This window comes from Hirundo rustica, chromosome 34, assembly GCF_015227805.2.
Source record: "Hirundo rustica isolate bHirRus1 chromosome 34, bHirRus1.pri.v3, whole genome shotgun sequence".
NCBI lineage: Eukaryota > Metazoa > Chordata > Aves > Passeriformes > Hirundinidae > Hirundo > Hirundo rustica.
The window spans coordinates 167,313-188,098 of NC_053483.1; the positions used below are offsets into that span (position 1 = coordinate 167,313).

Here is a 20,786-nt window from a genome sequence, read left to right on the forward strand (position 1 = left end):
GGCTGAAAGCCAGCATGGTGTATCCCCAAAATGGATCACAGGGAACGTCAGCAGGGCTCTGCCCAATGTGGCTCCTCCAGTGGGGGATGGAGTTGGAGCAGCGCACAAAGCTTTTCCCACACCGGGGGCACTCACAGGGATTCCCTTGCCGGTGCCTCCGTTGGTATTGGGTAAAGGCTGAGCTCCGTGAGAAGCTCTTCCCACACTGGGGGCACTCATAGGGATTCCCTTACTGGTTCCTCCATTGGTGTTGGGTAAAGGCTGAGCTCCGTGAGAAGCTCTTCCCACGCTGGGGATGCTTGTAGGGCCTCTTGCTGGTGTGGATGTGCCAGTGCCTGACAAGGTTGCCATTCTCCCTGAAGCCCTTCTGGCAGTCAGGGCAATGGAAGGGCCACAACTCTGTATGAATCCTCCGGTGCAGGAGGAGACTTGAGCTGGTGGGAAGCCTCTTCCCACACCCAGAACATTCATAGAGCCTACTCCCAGTGTGGATCTGCTGGTGGACGATCAGGTTGCTATGCTGGCTGAAGCCCTTCCCACATTCCCCACACTTGTACGGCCTCTCCCTCTCCCAAGTATGGATGTTCTGGTGCTGGATCAGGTTGGAGCTACATCTGAAGCTCTTCCCACATTCCCCACACTGGTAAGGCCTTTCCCCAGTGTGGATCATCTGGTGGAGGATCAGGTGGAAGCTCCGGCTGAATCTCATCCCACATTCCTCACACTCATGGGGCCTCTCCCCAGTGTGGATGCGCTGGTGGGTGATGACGTGTGCATTCTGCCTGAAGCCCTTCCCACAGCTGGGGCAGCGGAAGGGCCTCTCCTCTGTGTGAATCTGCTGGTGAAGGAGGAGACTGGAGCTGGTCTGAAACCTCTTCCTGCATTTATCACACTCGTAGGGCCTCTCCCCAGTGTGGATCCTCTGGTGGACAATCAGGTGGGAGCTCTGGCTAAAGCTCTTCCCACATTCCCCACACTCATATGGTCTTTCTGCTGTGTAAATCCTCTGGTGGCGGAGCAGGAGGGACCGCCAGCTGAAGCTCTTCTCACACTCCAAGCACTTGTGGGGCTTCTCCCCATCATGAAGCTGCTCCTGGACAACCAGGTCTGAGATCTGACTCAATCTCCGTCTGCCTGCCTGGCACAGGGTGGGTCTTTCCTCCTCAGATCCTCGTGATCTGCCTTTGCAGTCCCTCCTCCAGCAGATCTCTGGGGCTTTTCCTCCCCGTTGGGTTCCTGTTCTGTGGAGGTGCTCAGAACAGTCTCTTCCACAAGGTTCTGCTCCTGGAATTTGTCCTCCCTCATCTCCATGTTCAGCTCCTTGTCTGGGGGAGAAAGGACAAGGAGACAATGGGATTTGCCTCCATGCCACAGGGAAGGAGATCCCCTCAGTGCGTCCCCGGCAGGACGGCATCGGCTGCGGGGTTGTCCTGCAGCCGGGGGCCGTGCTGGGCTGGGAGATGGAGCAGGAGAGAGGGGGAAAGGGGCACTGACTTCCTCCTCACCTGCCTGGCTGTCCCGGGACACCTTCCTCTTCCTCACAGCCTCCTCCTCCATCAGGCCAATGGTTCTGAATGGGAAACCCTGGTTTGGGGGAAAAACAGCGGAGGAGCACATTGAGTTTGAAGGTCCCTCTGCCCAAATCCATCTCTAGAAGTCACCGGGAATCTGGGGTCCATAAAAACTCCCCAAATACCAAGATTCAGCCCAGAAAAAGCTGCCAAGGAGTTCCCTGTCTCTGGTCTCTCCCCTTTGTTGTTCAGGGGTTTCCCCCTGTCCCAGCTGCAGGGGGTCACACCTGTATTGGGGGTCCCCCATCTACTCAGTCCCCACCCTCTCCAGGCTGCTGGGAGTCCCAGGAACCCAAAAAGCCCCCTCCTCTTTGGTCTCCTCAGTTAGGAATGCTGGGGTTTTTTGGGGTCCCAGCATCCCTTCTCCCCTTATTCTCTGCTTTGGGGTGCAGGGGGTCCAAGGAGTTTCCCCTGCCCCCTCTCCAGGCTGTTGAGGGTCCCGCAAATCACACTGCTTCCCCCTCTCTGGCCTCCCATCTTTGGGGTCCTGGGGGCCCAGGGCTGTGCTCCTCCAGGCTGCCTCTGCCAGCAGCTGACACTGGGACTCCCCAACGTCCCCGCAAGGGGCATTTTACAGAATACAGAACGCAGGATGACTTGGTTGAGAGACCTCCAAGATAGTCAAGTCCAACTCAGGTCCTACACTTCAACTATGTACTATGGCACCTGGGAGTGACCAGGAATGACTAGAAGCATGCTGAGGGCAACTCAGGTATACTAGGAGTGTCTGTGACCATACTGGTGTGACTGGAACCACACTGGGAACAGGCTGAACAATGCTGGGGAGAACTGGGGAAAACTGGGACCACACTGGGAGAAACTGGCATCAAGTGGGGGTGACTGGGGCCGCACTGGGGGGAACTGGGCATGACTGGGACCATGCTGGCAGGGACTGGGATCATCTACAGACTGACTGGGACTGTACCAGAGGCAGCTGGGTGCAACTGGGATCACACTGAGAGCAACAGGGAGAAACTAGAACCATGCTGGGGGCAACTGGGATCCTAGTGGGATCACAGTGGAAGCAGCTGGGCTATGCTGGAAGAGACTGGGATCATACAGGATCATATTGGCAGCAACTGGGACTGCACTGAGGGGGACTGGGAGTGGCTGTGAGCACTTGGGATCAGGCTGAAAGCAACTCCAGGAGACTGGGAGTGACTGGGAACATGCTGACAGCAATTGGGATATACAAGGAAAGACTGAAACCATAGTGGGGATAAATGGGAACAACTGGAACCACACTGGATGATAATGGGAGCAGCTGTGCCCATGTCAGAGTCATACTGGGATCCTATTGGAACTGACTGGGATCATACTGGGAGTGACCAGAATATTATTGGGACTATCTGAGAGTGACTGGGATCACACTGAAATCAGACTGGGAGTGACTGGTAATGTGTTGGCCATGACTGGACCGTACTGGGAGTGACTGGGAGCAACCGGGACCACACAGGAAGTGGAGGGAAGACACTCTGGCCATGACTAGAATAATACTGGGAGTATCTGGGAGCAACTGGGGTCATACTGGGGTTGACTGGGTACTACAACAGACCATACTGTGAGTGACTGCGATTGTAGCTGGAGTGACTACAGATGCCACTGTGATCATCCGGGGAGCCCTGGGATTACTGTTTCTGAATGGATCCTGACTAGGGGTTACTGGGAGCTACTGGGCCCATGTTGGGAGGAAAATGTGCACACACTGGGAGCAACTGAAATCCACTGGCAGGTACTAGAACCATGCTGAGGGGACTGAGATGATATCTGGGATCATACTAGGAGCAACTGGGATCATACCTTGGGTGACAGAAACTGGGATCATGCTGGAGGGAACTGGGAGTAACTGGGAAAGACTGGGATCATTCTTAGGTAACTAGAACCTTACTGGGGCAACTGGGAGTGACTGGGATGACTATAAGCATGCTGAGGGCAACTGGTATATACTGGGAATGTTTGGAACCATACTGGCAGTGTCTGGAACCACTCTGGGAAAAACCAAGGACCATGCTGGAATGGACTGGAACCATGCAAACAGGCAACTACACTGTGGGCATCTGGGTGTGACTGGGACCATGCTGAGAGGGACTGGGATATTCTAGGGGCAACTGGGATCATACTGGAGGAACGAGGGAACAATTGGAACACTGCTGAGAAACTGGGATCTTACTGGGATGACAGGGGGAACAGCTGGGTCCATGCTGGGGAGAACTGGGATCACACTGTGGGTGATGGGAATCATACTGGGATTGACTGGGAGTGGCTGTGAGCAACTGGTATCATACTGAAAGCAAACTGGGAGGAAGTGGGAGTGACTGGGAGCATGCTGGGGGTGCCTTGGATATTCTGGGAGAGACAGGCAGTCACAGGGATCATACTGGAGGCCTCTGGGGTCTTGCTGGCATTGACTGGGAGTGCTGAATTAGACTGCAAGTGACTGAGATCGTACTGGGATCATACTGAGTGTCTACAATCATACTGTGGTAAGAGCAGGGATCAGTGGACCCCTGACTGGAGGTTACTGGAGCTATCAGCCCATGCTGGCAAGCAAACTGGGGACACACTGAAGGGAGCAACTTGAAAAAACTGGGGGTAAGTGAACCACACTGAGGTAACTGGAGGTGTCTGGGAACAACTATGAGTATGTTCAGGGCAACTGGGATATACTGGGATTGTCTGAGGCCACTGGAGTGGTGACTGGCACCAAACTGGGAATGAGTCAGGAGGGGGAACTCGGACCATGCTGGGGGAAACTGGGGGCAAATGAGAGTGACTGTGGCCCTGCTGGGAGAGACTTGGATCATAGTGGGAGTGACTAGGACTATGCTAGGGACAACTGGGAGAACTGGGAACACACAGGACAAAAGTGGGAGGAACTGGGAGCAACTGGGAACATGCTGGGGGCAAATTGCATCATAATAGGGAATTACTGGGAGTGACTGGGCTCGTACTGGGAGCAACAAGGATCAGGCAGAGAGCAAGGGGAAGAGACCAGGCTCATACTGGGAGCAGCCACTTCCGGCACCGCGATCCTGGAACCCCTTTCCCGGCCATTCTGCCCCTCCAGCTCCAGCAGCCCCTGCCGGGGTCCCGGCATTTCCCAGGGCCTCCCCATCTCGGGGTACCCGCTTTGCAGTTCTGGGGGTCTCCCCTCTTTGGGGTCCTGCTTAGGGAAGCCATGGCTCTTCCGGGGCTCCCCAAACCCGGTGTCCCCTCGCTGGTCCGTGCTCCCCACGTGGCCCCGGCAGAGCTCGGAGGGCCCGGCCCGGGAAGCCCAACCCCCACCGCGGGGGGACCCGCATCCCCCCGGCCCCCACTGGGGCTCTGCTGCCACCGGGACCCCCCAAAAACACCACCCGGCGATCCCCTATGTCCCACGAGGGCAGCCCGATTCCTCCTCTTGTCTTCTCCTGCTCTTCCCTGCTGCGCTCTGTCTCTTCCTCCCTCCTCCTCCCTCCTCCCTCGTTTGAACCCCGAACTTTGAGGGCGGATCAAGGAAAAAGGGAAGTATGGCAGGAAAGAGGTGGGGTCAGGGACAGGGCGGGAATTATGAGGGGAAATGGGCGTGGCCAAGGGGCACGCATGTGGTAAAAGGGCTCCATTGGCCTAAAACTATGCAAAAAGGGCTAAAATTGTCCAAAGTGGCCCTCAAATCCACCCCTAAACCCGATCAGGTTTGGACTCAAATCACCCAAGAGGCCTACAATCCCCACAAGGTTGGCCTAAAATCACCCAAAGGTGCCTAAAATCCATCTGAAATCCACATGGTTTGTGACTGAAAATAAGCCAAATATGGATAAAACCAACCAAAACCACCCAAAATTTGCCCAACTGGTATAAAACCCACACAAAATGGCCAAAAATCCCCTTAAATCTCCTAAAACGGCATAAATCCACCCTGAAAATACCTGGTTTGGCTTAAATCATCCAAAGGGATCTAAACTTAATCTAAATCCAGATTTGGCCTGAAATCATCCAAATGGGACTAAACTCTACCAGATTTAGCCTAAAATCAGCCAAGTGGACAAAAAAATCCACACTAAAAGGCTTGAAAACCCAGCCTAAACCTGAGGAATTTGGCCTACAATTACTCAAATGGGCCTAAAATCATCCAAAGGGATCTAAAATCCACCCTAAAGCCACCAGAATTGGCCTCAAATCAGCCAAAGGTGCATTAAATCTGGCCTAAGCCTGCCCAGTTTAGCCTAAAATCACCCAAACAGGCCTAAAATCTCCAGGACCTGGACCAAGACCAAGATCAGCACCAGAACTGGCACCAGCAGCAAGACTGACACCGACACAGGATCCGAGACTGGCACCACTCTGGGACCGGCACTGGGATGGAGACCGAGTTGGAGACCGAGACCGGCACCAGAACTGGCGCTGGACCAAGACTGACACTAAGACTGACCACTGGGACGGTTACTGGGAATGCTTTGGAATTGGCACCAGCAACAGGAACAATCCAGGACTGAGACCATGACCAGCACTGGAACCAGCACCAGGACCGGGAGCGCTCCAGGACTGGTCCAGGACTGTGGACAGAACTGAGACTGGGAGAACTCCAGGACTGAGACCAAGAGAGGCACAGGAACCAGCACCGAGACCAGCACTGCCCCAGTACCAGGGCATAGATTGAGACTGAGACTGGCACTGGGAGCACTCTGGGACCAAGGCCAGCACCGGCACCAGCACCAGCTCCATAACCAGGACTGCTCCAACACTGACACCAAAACCAAGACCGAGACTGAGACGGAGGCTGGAACTAGCACCAGCACCAAGACTGGCAACACTCTCGGAGTGAGACTGAGACTGGGACCGGCACTTCTCCGGTATTGAGATAGACACTGGGACCATGCTGAGACCGGGGCCAGAACCAGTAGAGCTATCAGATCCGGGATCAATCTGGGACTGCTGCATTTGCTCCAGGGCATTTTGGCTGTGCCCCCAGGTGGGACTGGGAGGGACCCTCGGGGATGGAAGAAACTGGGAGGGACCCCTGGGCCAGGCGGGACCACCTTGGTTTGCGTCTTTCCAGTGAAGCCATCCCAGTCCATATGATCCAAGTTTGTATGATCCCAGTCTCTATGGTTCGGATCCAGATGGTCCCAGTCTGTGCAGGCCCAGTCTGTAGGATCCCAGTCCGTATGAACACAGTCTGTATGGTCCTGCATGGCACACACTCCAAGGATCTGTTCCCAGCAAGGAACAGATCTTCCTGCCCTTGAAGGAAAAGCTCTGAAGAAGGGGCCAAAAGCCAAGGGCAGCAAGATCCTACAGTGACATTTCACTGCCAGCCTTCAGAACTTCATCCATGCTGGTTTGTAGCTCCTGGATTGGGAATTAAATCAGGGCAGGGTCTTTGGTGGGAGCTGCCCTGGGTCAAGGGAGACACTGAGAGACAGAGCAGGCAGAAGAGACAGGAGGACACAAACACAATCAGCTGAGAAGGTGGCACTCTGAAAACAGAACTGCAGTTGACTGAAATGAATGGGAAAAAAAAAATCAAGAACTCTGAAAGTTTTATTTTCTATCAGACACATCCCACCCACCCAGCCCCACACAATCCTGATCCCACCGCTCCAAATTTGGATCCCACTTCTCACAATCTCCTTCCAACCTGATCTCACCCCGGCAGCTGTGGAATCGAGTAAGTTTGCTGTGGGATTGATTTTTTTGGAGGGAGGAACAAGCCATTTTGAGGTGGGATTGAGCCCTTTTGGGGTAAGATTGAGTTGTTCTCTGTGGGATTGGAATGGTTTTGAGGTGACAGACCAATCTGGAGTGCAAAGAGAGGGAGAAAAAAATTAAGATAAAAACAGAAGGATAACCAGCCACGTCTTCCCAACATGGATCACAGGGAATGTGGGTCACCAGTGCTCTACCCAATGTGGGTTCTCCAGTGGGGGATGGAGTTGGAGCAGAGCACGAAGCTCTTCCCGCACTCAAGGCACTCACAGAGCTTCCCTTAGAAGTGCCTCTGTTGGTGTCTGGTCAAGATAGAGCTCCGTGAGAAGCTCTTCCCACACTGGGGACACTCGTAGAGCCACTCCCCAGTGTGGATCTTTTGGTGACAGATCAGGTCAGAGCCGGTCTGAAACCTCTTCCCACATTCCCAACCCTCGTAGGGTCGTTCCCCCATGTGGATCCTCCGGTGGCGGATAAGGTCTGAGCTCTTCCTGAAGCTCTTCTCACATTCCCCACACTCGTATGGTCTTTCTCCTGTGTAAATCCTCTGTGTAAATCCACCTGTGGCAGAGCAGGTGGCACTGACAGCTGAAGCTCTTCTCACACTCAAAGAATTTGTGGGGCTTCTCCCCATCATGAAGCTGCTCATGGACAACCAGGTCTGAGTTCTGGCTCAGTCTCTGGCCACCTTCCTGGCACAGGGTGGGTTTTTCCTCCTCAGATCCTTGTGATCTGCCTTTGCAGCCCCTCCTCCTGCGGGATCTCTGGGGCTTTTCCTCCCCGTTGGATTCCTGTTCCATGGAGCCACTCAAAACGGCCTCTTCCATGAGGTTCTGCTGCAGGAATTTGTCCTCCCTGGTCTCTATGTTCAGCTCTTTGGCTGGGGGATGAAGGACAAAGAGGGGATGGGATTTGCCTCTGTGCCACAGGGAAAGGGAAGGAGATTACCCCAGTGCATACCCGCAGGACGGCGTCGGCAGCAGGGTTGTCCTGCAGCCGGGGGCCGTACTGGGCTGGGAGATGGAGCAGGAGAGAGGGGGAAATGTCACTGACTTCCTCCTCACCTGCCTGGCTGTCCCAGGACATCTTCCTCACAGCCTCTTCCTTCATCTGGACAAGGGCTGGGAATGGGAAACCCTGGTTTGGGGGAAACCAAGGGATGAGCACGTTGAGTTTGAAGGTCCCTCTGCCCAAGTCCATCTCTAGAAGTCACCGGGAATCTGGGGTCCATAAAAACTCCCCAAAAACCAAGAATCAGCTCTGAAAATGCCTCCCAGGAGTTCCTTGTCTCTGGTCTCTACCCTTTGTTGCTCAGGGGTTCCCCCCTGTCCCAGCTGCTGGGGGTCATGCTTGTATTGGGGGTCCCCCATCTACTCAGTCCCCACCCTCCACAGGCTGTTGGGAGTCCCAGGAACCTAAAAATCTCCCCCCTCTTTGGTCTCCTCATACAGGGATGCTGGAGGTTTTCAGATCCTGGGGTTCATTCTCCGCTTATTCTCTGCTTTGGGGTGCAGGGGATCCAAGCAGTCCCCCCCTCCCCCTTCTCCAGGCTGTTGAGGGTCCCGCAAATCACACTGCTTCCCCCTCTCTGGCCTCCCATCTTTAGGGTCCTGGGGGCCCAGGGCTGTGCTCCTCCAGGCTGCCTCTACTGGAAGCTGCCACCGGGACCCCCCAATGTCCCCTCAAGGGGCATTTGATAGAATGCAGGATGACTAGGTTGGAAGAGACCTCCAAGATCATCGACTCCAACCCACACCCAAACACCTGAACTAGACTGAGGCACTGAGTGCCACATCCAGTCTTTTTTTTAAACACATACAGGGATGGTGATTCACCACCTCCTCAGGCAGACTATTCCAGTACTTTATTGTTTCCATGAAAAAGGTTTTCCTAATAACCAGCCTATATTTTCCTTTGCACAGCTTGAGAATGTGTCCTCTAGTTCTGTCAGTTGCTGCCTGGAGAAGGAGACCCCAGCTGTGTACAGCCACCTTTCAGGAAGTTGTAGAGAGTGATAAGGTCACCTCTGAGTCTCATCTTCTCCAGGCTATACAACCAGAGCTCCCTCAGCTGTTCCTCATAGGGCTTATGTTCTAAGCCCCTCACCAGCCTCATTGCCCTCCTCTGAACACAAACATATCAACATCCTTCCTAAACTGAGGGGCCCAGAACTGGACACAGCACTCAAGGTGCAGCCTCACCAGTGTTGAGTACAGGGGAAGAATGACCTCCCTGCTCCTGCTGGCCACACTATTCCTGTTACAGGCCAGGATGCCGTTGGCTTTCTTGGCCACCAGGGCACACTGCTGGATCATGTTCAGCCAGCTGTCAACCAGTACATCCAGGTCCCTTTCTGCCTGGGCACTGTCCAGCCACACTGTCCCCAGCCTGCAGTGCTGCAGGGTGTTTTTGTGGCCAAAACGCGGGACTTGGCTCTGGGACTTATTAAACTTCTGCCCCATCCATCCAAGTGTTCCAGGTCTCTCGGAAGAGTCCCCTTCCCCTCCAACAGATGCTCCCAGCTTAGTGTTGTCTGCGATTTTACTAATGAAAGACTCAATACCCTCATCCATGCCATCAATAAAAATATGGAACAGAGCTGGCCCCAGCAGAGACCCCTGAGGAGCACCACTAGTGCCTGGCTGCCAGCTGGATGCAGCACCATTCACCATCACTCTCTGGGCCTGGCCATGCAGCCAGTTCCTAAGCCAGCAAAGAGCGCTCCTGTCCAAGCCGTGGGCTGTCAGCTTTTCCAGGAGTATGCTGCGGGAGACAGTGTCAAAGGCCTTGCTGAAGTCCAAATAGACAACATCCACAGCCTTTCCTGCATCCACCAGGTGGGTCGCTTGGTCATAAAAGGAGATGATGCTGCCCAAACATGACCCTCCTAAACCAATGCTGGTTTCGTCTGATTTTCCACTCAGTTTTGGAGTTTTTCTGAGTCGTTGAAAACCGATATAGTCATGGACAAAGACCCTCTAACTAATTAAAGTTAGAAAGTGGTATGTTTATTCACCGCCAGGCGGCACGGGAGTCATCTCCGAAAGGTGTGGCCGCCCCAAACAAGGCTCTTTGCTCCCTATTTATTTTCCAAGATCTTATACAATACATATGCATAACCCCAGCACCTCCCATCCCCCGCTCTGTATTAAAATGAGGCTATTAGTCCTTCGTGCCTGCGCAATTCTTCTCTTGAATTGGGTTGGTGGTCTTTAACTGGGTCAGTGGTCTCAAAGGATGAAGTCAGGAGAGTCTTCATCAGGTCTCTGTGACCCTCTGGCACGATCCTAGGTCCCCTGCTTCGTGATTGATTGATACCAAGTCCAGGTGCTGGCTGTTGTTCTTAGTGGTTTCAATCTGTTCTTATGACGGTTCACTTACTCCACTTTTTCTATAAACAAGCTCATAATATAACAGTTAGCTCTAGCTTGGGCATCTAATAATCATTAACCTACCATTTACTAATCTAACTTACATCTTGATCAATATAAATTGCTTCTAACCCTTAGCTAAAATCTTAACTCTTTAAAATCATGTTTAATTTCCCCACTCCTTCTTCAAAGTTAGTAAATTCTTTTACTAATATGTAAATTCTTCTTCATCTAGCAAAGCTGTGAGTAGGGGTTCTTTAAAACTGTACTATATGCTTTTAATATTAAAGTAAAATCTGCTAGTCACTTTCACATTCTTTAATACCAAACAAGTATTATAACCAACAAAAACAAACTTATACCAACTAAAATAAACAAAACAATAATCAAATAAAGCAAGGTATTGAGCAAACCAGTTGCAGCTGGTGACTACCCTGAAAGCACATCCCACCAATGATGGGATGGGCCTTCTTCTAACTTTTAAATACACTCTGCATAGTCTCTGTGTCATGATGCATTGTAATCAAACTTCTCTTTCTTTATCATTTTGTTTTCTTTTCTTTAATCCATGGTGTTTCAATAATTGTGCAACTAGAGTTAAGTTCATCTCTATAGGCACAGGCAATATTTCTTGAACAGTAGTCAAGTTTGCCTTTATATGTTGGTGGGATACAACACGTGCCTAATAGGAAAATCACATTCTTCAATTTTGAAAAGTTACAAACGCACAAGTTAAATTAAGTTTCCCCAACCTTCCTACACAGTTGCATTTGTAACCTTTAAGCATCTGAATCAGAGACGTATGGGAGACAAAATCATAAGCTTTCCCTTGGCACTTATATTTACCAGTCACATTGTAATGGAGTGGTGCTGCATTAGCTGTGGCTATAGCGATAGCCATAAATGGTCATAAATGCCACAACTTTCCAGGCTATACCTACTTGATTATCCATTACAATTACTATCTTTCCTATTTTTCAAATAGTTGTTATACTATACTTATCATTTATTTTCCCAAGACAGTTTTAATTTTAGTTCATTATCACCCAGTATAACTTTCCAGAGTTTCTCAGGAGCTTTCTTCACTTGGGAGTGATGGATCCAGGTGCTTTGTTCCTTGATCTTGATTGCAGTAAAGGTGATGAGGAGCACTTGGAATGGTCCCTCCCACCGTGGTTACAAAGCTTTTTTTCTGCAAAAGACTTAATGTATATGTAATCCCCAGTCTGTACATCATATACTAGTCTATCTAGTTCTCTGGTTTGAGCCGCAGCCACGTGTTTCTTTATTTCTGTAAGTTGTTTATTTAGGGCCATCATATCTGTATATGGTTTCTTCCTCTACTTGAGTGGGTGTTGTCCCTTCTTAAATTCCATATGGCCTTCCACACAATATTTTAAAGGGGCTTAGTTTTTCTTTTACTCTTGGCTTAGTCCAAATTCATAATAATGCTAATGGAAAAGCCAGAGGCCAAGGTAACTGCTTCTTGTCCCAGTCTTGTAATTTGCCGCTTCATTTGCAGCACAGTTTTTGAAATAAAATACGGCCCCCTATCTAAAAACATTGTGGATGGGACTCCAAAGCATGGTATTATTTCTTGTAACAGTGCTTTAGTTACCTCTTGCTCTTTGGCAGTTCTGGTAGGGAAAGCTTCTGGCCACCCTGAAAAGGTATCTGTTTATACCAATAGGTATTGGTACCCTCCTTTCCTGGGTAGATCTGAAAAATCAATTTGCTATTGCTGCCCAGGTCCATATCCTTTCCCAATCTGCCCAAGCGTTGGTTTAAAAATATTTTTGGGATTAGTTTGGAGGCAAAGGCTACATTGGCAAGTCACCTGAATTATTATACTTTACAAATTTTTAGCTATGATTCTATTTTTTTAAAATAATTATATAAATCATCTATTCCCCAATGTGTTTTTTCATGTTCCTCTTTCACAAATGACTATAGTATGTAAAAGGGGATCATAAGCCCTCCTTTCCTTTTATCTGAAATAGCCCACCGCTCTTGTCCTTTTTACTGTGCTTTGGCTTACCTTCAATGAAAATTTGCTCATCTGGAATTAAGGTTGCCTCAACAGTTTCAACAGTTACCTCACCTTTAGCTGCTTCTTTTGCCTTTCTGTCCACCAGCTCGTTTCCTTCCTCCAATTCAGAGCTCACTTTTTGGTGTGCCTTGATATGCATGATGGCTACATTTTCTGATAGCTGGACTGCCTCCAACAGTTTTATTATCTCCTGTGCATGTTTAATACTTTTTCCTTGTCAATTCAACAGTCCTCTTTCTTTCCAGATGGCTCCATGTGCGTGAATTACCCTAAATGCATATTTTGCTAGCTCTAAAGTCCAAGTTAAGGCAGTTATTTCAGCCTTCTGTGCAGATGTATTAGTTGGTAATGGTCCACACTCTATTACCTCTCTGCTTGTGGTAACTGCATACCCAGCATGTCTTCTTCCACTGATGACATAGCCGCTTCCATCAGTAAATCAGGTCTCAGCATCCTCAAGCGGGGTGTCCTTCAGATCTGGGGGGCTTGAGTAGGTGGCTTCAATGGTGTCCAGGCACTCATGGATCACTGGTTCTCCCATACTCCCGCTGAGGAAGGAAGCTGGGTTCACAATGTTAGTTACCACAATTTCAACATCATCTTGTTCTACCAGTATGGCTTGGTACTTCAGGAACCTCTGTAGGGAGAGCCAATGCCCCCCTTTTGCCTCAAGGACTGCAGATATCGTATGAGATACTAGCACAGTCATCTTCTGGCCTAGGGTGAACTTGCGTGCTTCTTGGATGTTCACTGCCACTGCTGCAATGGCTCTGAGGCACCCTGGCCGTTCCTTAGCTGCTGCATGCAGCTGCTTAGGTGACTGCCCTGTGATACAGGCCCAGGTTTTGTGCTGGTATTCCCAAGGCAATCCCCTGCTTCTCGTATGAAAACAAAAAGAATGGTTTACTCACGTTTGGAAGTCCCAGGGCTGGAGCTGACATAAGGGCCTTCTTTAGCTGGTCGAAGGCTCAGGTTGCTTCTTTTGTCCACTGAAGATCTCTGCTCCCTTCTGTGATGAGGGCATACAGAGGTTTTACAAGCAACCCATAGTTATAAATCCTCAGTCTGCACCACCCTGTCATGCCTAAAAAAGTTCTCAGTTCTTTTACTGTCTGGGGTTTTGGGGTCTGGCATATTGCTCCCTTGGGATCCTCTCTGAAGGCTCTTTGTCCAGTACCAACCTCGTAGCCCAAATAAATAACTGTTTGTTTCACCATCTGGGCTTTCTTCTGAGATATGTGATACCCCTGTAGGCCCGAAAAGTTTAGGAGGCTTACCATCCACTCCAGACATGCCTCTTGAGTTTTGGTAGCTATCAGGAGGTCATCCACATACTGTAACCAGCTGTTCTGTCCTTCTCCTGATGGAACTCCCAGGATTCCAGATCTTTTGCTAGTTGTTCTCCAAACAAAGTGGACAAATTTTTTGAACTCCTGCAGAAGCACTGTCCACGTGAGCTGAGTTTTTTATTCAAATGCAAAAATTTTCTGGCTGGCTTCATGTAGAGGAAGGCAAAAGAAAGCATCCTTTAAATCTGAAACAATAAACCATGTTAGTTCAGGTGTTAAACAAGTTAACAAAGTGTAGGGGTTGGCAACCACTGGGTATAAATCCTTAGTTATCCTATAAACAGCTCTTAAATCTTATACTATTTGATATGATCCATCAGGCTTTTTAACAGGTAAAAAAATTTCAGTCACTGGGCTAATCCCTTAACTTTTATTTTTTCAAGGGGTATTGCTTAACTCTAACTAGTTGCTTTCTTTCTTTAAACTTAACTTGCACTGGGGGTGCATTCTTTGCTCTCCTGGTATGTTAAAAGCTCAAACCCCAGGAAATACTTGATCCATTATTTTCTTGTAAATCTCACCTTCACTTTTAACTTTAGCCTCATTAGTTATCTACATCAAGCTTAACAATTCCACATATTGTTGGTCCTTAACCTCCAAAGTAATCTCTCAATTTTTAAATAGTCTTCTTTTTGCCTCTAATAGTTCCAATAGATCCCTACCCAAAAGTGCTGATGGAGCATTGGGCATATATAAAAACCTGTGAATTCCCCATTGTTTCCCAAGTTTATAATTCAATGGCCTACAAAAATAAGCCTTTTCAGATTGGCCAGTTACCCCTTTTACCATAACATAATCATCTGTTATTGGTATTAAAGCTTTATTTAACACTGAATATGTTGCCCCCTGTGTTTATCAAAAACTTCATTTCTCTTTCTTTTTTCCCTAGTGTATTACAACCAGAGGGTCTCCTAGGGTAAGATCCTCCGGTTCACCTCAGTTTTCCTTAACATGAGCAACCACGGCCTTCCCTTTTCGATGTCCTCTTCTGTGGTTTGTTTCTGAGTCTGGGATGCTGTAGGAACCTTTGGAGAGGGCTCCTCTTCCTCACTGTCACTGCTGGGCAGTAGGAGAGATTTAGGAGTAAGTGGAGTAGTCAGAGTAGGGGATAAAATAGAAGGTGAAGCTGAACTTCAGCTGTGCTTAGAGCTGGAGACAGAGTTGAAATAGAAATTGCTTTGGTTTAAAGCTGGAGTTGGAGTTGAAAATAAAAATTGCTTTACTAAATGTGTTAAAATATTTGGCTCTAAATCAGCTTGATCAAGAAGCTGTTGTTTACACTGGGCACATTCTCTGTACCAGTTAGCAGAAGAACAATAGTAACGTCCCGCACAAATTTTACACTGCAAAAGCACCCAGGCACAGTGACAACCTCTAGATGCACCAAAAGCTGCAGGAAAATTCCCAAAAATACAAGCTATTCCATTCACTCCTTCTTGACTTTCTAAATTCTCTACAGCCCATTGCTCCCAATCCAGATCCACTAGTCTTCCAGCAGACATGAGATACAGAACTTCTAAATATATTTTTAAATTTTCTCTGTCTATCCACCAGTTTACTGAATTCACAAACTCCTACGAGTCAAGCCCAAACCACTGAGGTAAAGGAATTCCTTTTATTCGTCTGGCCAGATTGAGTTCTCAGACTTAAGTTACCCTTATTTTAATTCCAATAACCTACAGACACAACCTCCGTACCTAAAATCACAACCAAGCTCTTGTCAAGGGCTTCTATTTCTCCTTGCCAAACTGGTCCTGTCCTCTGTCTGTCCTCAATCTACTTCAAAAGCATTCACACCTCAGCTCTCAGAGGCTAATCAACTCTTTCACTCAGCATGTGCTGCACTTACAGCTTTTAACACAAGATGGATGTTTCCTCAAAAATACAGTTACAGTGAATACCATCCCGGTAACCAAAACACACACACCACAGTCACAGTGGGGAGGGGGCTTTAAGGGTTTTCATACACCTCACTCACTTCTTTTTTCTCCGGCCATTTCAGTCGCCCGAAAACGGAACCACAGGTCCAAACTCCTCAATCACTTCGTCCTGGTAGCACGTCTCAACAAACTCTCTCTCAATCATTCTCAGTCAGGACACATTCACACAGTGTAACAACCACAAATCAGGATTTGCCCTTACAATTGCTAGCCCCCAGATTGCTAGCAAACAGAGCCCTTTACAGCACAGCAAATGGCGAAATCCCCTTTAACAACCACAAACCAGGATTTGCCCTTACAATTGCTAGCCCTGGATTCTAGCAGGTGAGCCCTGTACGGCACAACAAATGGCAAAATCTCCTTCTGCCAGCAACACCAACCTGAGCCCTCCATGGCCCAGTACAACATCTTAACAGCTTTCTCTGCTGGCAACCAAGTGCAACTGCCCAGATATCAATCAAGCTTGCCAGCACACTACAGAGGCACAAGTTGTTTGTGGGACGTCTCCCACAACTTACAACAGCCTTTCCTGACCATGCATACACCTTACAGGTCACTGTTCAAACTGTTTCAATTTTCCTAAACATACCTTTTTGTCCGGAGTTTTAGTAGTCAGGAGTTCTTGTCTGCTGCTGGATGAACAGGACGGGCAGTGGAGCCCACTCTTCCAGGAATATCCTGGGGGTGCCCCAAGGGGGTCCTCCACCCGAGCTGGTCTCACAGCCAAGCAAAACCTTCTCCTGCCTGGCTTGCCAACTGAGTCATTGAAAACCGATATAGTCACAGACAAAGACCCTCTAACTAATTAAAGTTAGAAAGTGGTATATTTATTCACCACCAGGCGGCACGGGAGTCATCTCCGAAAGGCGTGGCCGCCCCAAACAAGGCTCATTGCTCTCTATTTATTTTCCAAGATCTTACATACAATACATATGCATAACCCACCCAGCACCTCCCATTCCCCCGCTCTGTATTAAAATGATGCTATTAGTCCTTTGTGCCTGCGCAATTCTTCTCTTGAATTGGGTTGGTGGTCTTTAATTGGGTCAGTGGTCTCAGAGGATGAAGTCAGGAGAGTCTTCATCAGGTCTCTGTGACCTTCTGGCACGATCCAAGGTCCTCTGCTTCATGATTGATACCAAGTCCAGGTGCTGGCCATTGTTCTTAGTGGTTTCAATCTGTTCTTATGATGGTTCACTTACTCCACTTTTTCTATAACAAGCTCATAATATAACAGTTAGCTCTAGCTTGGGCATCTAATAATCATTAACCTACCATTTACTAATCTAACTTACATCTTGATCAATAGAAATTGCTTCTAACCCTAAGCTAAAATCTTAACTCTTTAAAATAATGTTTCAGGAGGTTACAGCTGGAAACCACCTGCACCATGTGGACACCTGGGAACAAGGAGAGAATGGACCCATGGAGTTGTGTCCCAACCCCATACAGCCCCTTGGAGCTCCCTGGATTCCCATTCCAGCCCCACAGATCCCATCCCAGCCCTTCAAAGTCCTCCATTCCCACAGATCCCAGCCCAGTCCCCGGCTCCCTCTAGCCCCTTCCACTCTGGTTCTATCAGCCGTGTGCCAGTCCCTCTCCTTGAGCCAGGTCGGGCTATCCCAATATCCCGGGCCTGGCTACCCCAGTGTCCCAGCTCTGGCTATCCCAATAATCCCAGCTCAGCTCCTGCTGCCATCCCCGGTGTCTGCAGCTCCATCCATCCCCACTCGCTGTCGCAGTGCTTGTAGGGGGTCCCGTCCACATCCCCCACAATCAAGGACTGGGAAACCCCCAGGCTGAGCTCTGACAACACCAGACTTGAAGAGCTGGGAAGGAGGTCCAGGGGCTCAGAGTCAAGGAAAAGCAGGTGCAGGGACTGGGAGAGGTGGCATGGTGTGTCCTGGGAATCCTGTGCCCAGGAAAGGGGGTGCCAGGGTTCCTCAGTGTGAGGAAAGGAGGGGCTGGGGACTGGGAAATGCAGGAATGGGGGCCTAGGGGTCCCAGGGCAAAGGAGAAGGTTGGCTCTGGGGGCTGGGAGAGGCAGGCTGGCTGGAAAAAGGTCGAGTTGGTGCCGGATAAGGGGGTGCAGGGGGCTCTCAGTGACAAGCATGGAGGTAAAAGTGCATCTCGGTTCTCATGAATGGGAGGTTAGAAGGGGTCTCAGGGTCGAGGAAATGGGGGAGGCAGAAACATGGAGAGGGTAGAAGGAAGTTCCAGGGGGTCCTTGAGCCCAGGAAAGGGGAAGTCCAGGGTTTCCCCAAAACTGGAGGGTAGCATGGTGGGGATACCCACAGTTGTTGGGGGAGGAGGAAGCCAAAAAACCCTATAAATATGATTGCTATATCTGAGAATGAGAAACCTGTAGGTGAGATAGAATTGAAAGTAAGTTTTGATGTTTGAGATGTATTAGATACTGGATGTCTGGGAAAACAGTTATGTGACCATCTGAAGGTTACCTGCAGCCAGACCCAGAGATCAAATGGAATGTCCTGTCTCACCCCTCAATGTATGGTTCCTCCCACACCTGTACCCCTCCCCTGAAGTATCAGGTATCTGTAACCCCATTGGCACAAGGCTTGTTCCAGCCCACCTTGAAGACCCCTGATAAGGGGTCCCGGGGGGCTGGATGGTCTCTTTGCTCTCTTTGCTTGCACCCTTTCCCGAGGACTTTCCTCTCTTGGAATCTCCTCTCCCTACTTCTCCCTTCCCCCACTTTCCTAGGCCTTGCCACGAGCTGCAGCCTGGCAGCTCAGAGCAAGCCCCCCACATCCCTTACAATAAATCTCATCTTCTAAACCTAACTTCAGAGATCTCTCGTCTACATTTATCTACACCGTCCTGGAATCCTCAGCAGCAGGAGGAAGCAATTTCTACACACAGTGTTTGGGAAGGGGGAGTTCAGTGGTTTCTGGTTTTGCAGAAAGGTGGGGCTGGGGGCTAGGAAAGGCAGGAATGGGGGTCCAAGGCATTCCAGGGCATCCCAGGGTCAAGCACACGGGAAGCCTGGAGGCTGGGAGACATGGGATGGCCGGGAAAAAAAGGGAGCAGGGGAGTCCTGATGTCCAGGAATAGGGGATTCAGGGGGGTTCCTGTGCAGGATAAGGGGAGCAGGGGGGTCCTGGTGCCGGGAATGGCGGCTCAGTGTCCTGGTGCCGGAGGTCCCACTAGCCCCTCGCCGCCCAGGAGCGCCCCCAGCCCAGGCGCTGGAGCTATCGCGCTGCTTCTATTCACTCCCGGTATGATCCCAGTATAACTCAGTCACCCGGGAGCTGCTCCCAGTATGATCCCAGTACAGCCCAGTCACTCCCAGTGATCCTACTCCTGGCATCCCCCACCGGCCTCTGCGTTCCGACCTGTCCCGGCTCCATCACCGCTCCTCCCGCCGGCTGCGAGGGCTTTGAGGAGCGGGGGGAAGAGGAGGAGGGAGGAAGGAAGAGGCGGAGCCGCAAAAAGAAGCCGGAAGAGAAGACGAGAGGAGGAATCGGGCTGCTCCAGTGCTCCCCAAACTCGCAGGCCCCGGAACCGTTCCCCATCCTGCAGGTGCCCGGGGAGGGGGAGCTCGCCCCAAATATCCTGGCTGGTGTCCCTGAGTTTGGGATTTCTTTGGGGGGATGTTGGAGCTTGCGGGGTTCCAAAGCCGAGCCGCAGATGCCCTTCGGGGGCACATCGGGGTGTCGCCAGGATGTGTTTTGGGGGGGGGGGTCCCGGTGCCAGCAGAGCCGCGGTGGGGGCCGGGGGATGCGGGTCCCCCCGCGGGGGGGTTGGGCTTCCCGGGCCGGGCCCTCCGAGCTCTGCCGGGGCCACGTGGGGACCGGCGGGACCGGCGGGGTGGGGGGACACCAGCATGGCCCCGGTAGCCTCCAGTATGATCCCCATGAGTCCCTGTCTCTCCAGTATGTCCCAGTCACCCTCAGCACGCTCCTAGTCACTCCCACCTCCTCCCAGTTGCTTTCAGCATGATTCCACTTGTTCACAGCCACTTCCAGTCAAACCCAGTGTGATTCCCCTCTCTCTCAGTGATCCCAGTTCTCCCCGGTATGGATCCAGCTGTTCCCACAGTGATCCCAGTATGATCCCAGTTGCTTCCAGAATAGGTCCAGTTGTTCCCCAGTTCCCTCCAGGATGATCCCAGATGTCCCTAGAATACCAGCAGTCTCTCTCAGCATGGTTCCACTCACTCCCAGTTGTCCCCAGCATAGTCCCAGCTTTTCCCCAGTGTGGTTTCAGTCCCTCCAGTATGATTCCAGATACTCCCAGTATATCCGAGTTGCCTCAGTAAGGTTCTAGTTACCGCAGAATGATGCTAGTCTTTCCCAGTTGCTCCCAGTTGCCTCCAACATGATCCCAGTTTCTGGCAGTTACCTAAAGTATAGTCCCAGTTGCTCCTACTCTGATCCCAGTTGTGATCTCCGTCCCCTCAGCATGGTTCCAGTACCTTCCAGCTGAAGCCAGTTGCTCCCAATGTTTCCCTACTTTCCTCCTAACATGAGCCCAATAGCTCCCAGTAACCCCCAGTCAGGATCCATGCACACGCACTCCCATTATCATCCACCCTCGTTCCAGTTGCTCCCATTTACCCCCATTATGGTTTTAGTCTCTCCCGGTTGCACCCAGCATGTTCCCAGTCACTCCCAGTTATCCTCAGTTGCTTCCAGTGTGATCCTAGTTCTTCACAGACACTCCCAGTCACCCTCAGTGCAGTCCCAGTTGTTTCAAGTATGATCCCAGTCTGCCCCAGCATGGCCCAGCTGCTTCCACTGGGAATTCAGTATGATCCCAGTCCTCCCCAGCATGGTTCCAGTTACTCCCTGTTC

General features: G+C 50.4%; 1 protein-coding gene and 2 pseudogenes across 1 annotated transcript in view; 1 reads left to right on the plus strand and 2 right to left on the minus strand.

Annotated features, from left to right (window-relative positions):
- Nucleotides 1-229: 229 nt before the first annotated feature.
- LOC120764655 (zinc finger protein OZF-like) lies at nucleotides 230-12,819 on the minus strand (annotated as a pseudogene).
- LOC120764669 (zinc finger protein 239-like) overlaps nucleotides 10,198-20,786 on the minus strand; it is a 96,130-nt gene continuing 85,541 nt past the window's right edge. Inside the window, exon 2 of the mRNA XM_058423855.1 lies at nucleotides 10,198-17,181. Coding sequence (XP_058279838.1) covers nucleotides 17,154-17,181 — 28 coding nt within the window. The 3' untranslated portion in view covers nucleotides 10,198-17,153. The remainder of the gene's footprint in view (nucleotides 17,182-20,786) is intronic.
- Nucleotides 19,436-20,786, plus strand: part of LOC120764665 (zinc finger protein 271-like) — a 37,105-nt pseudogene continuing 35,754 nt past the window's right edge.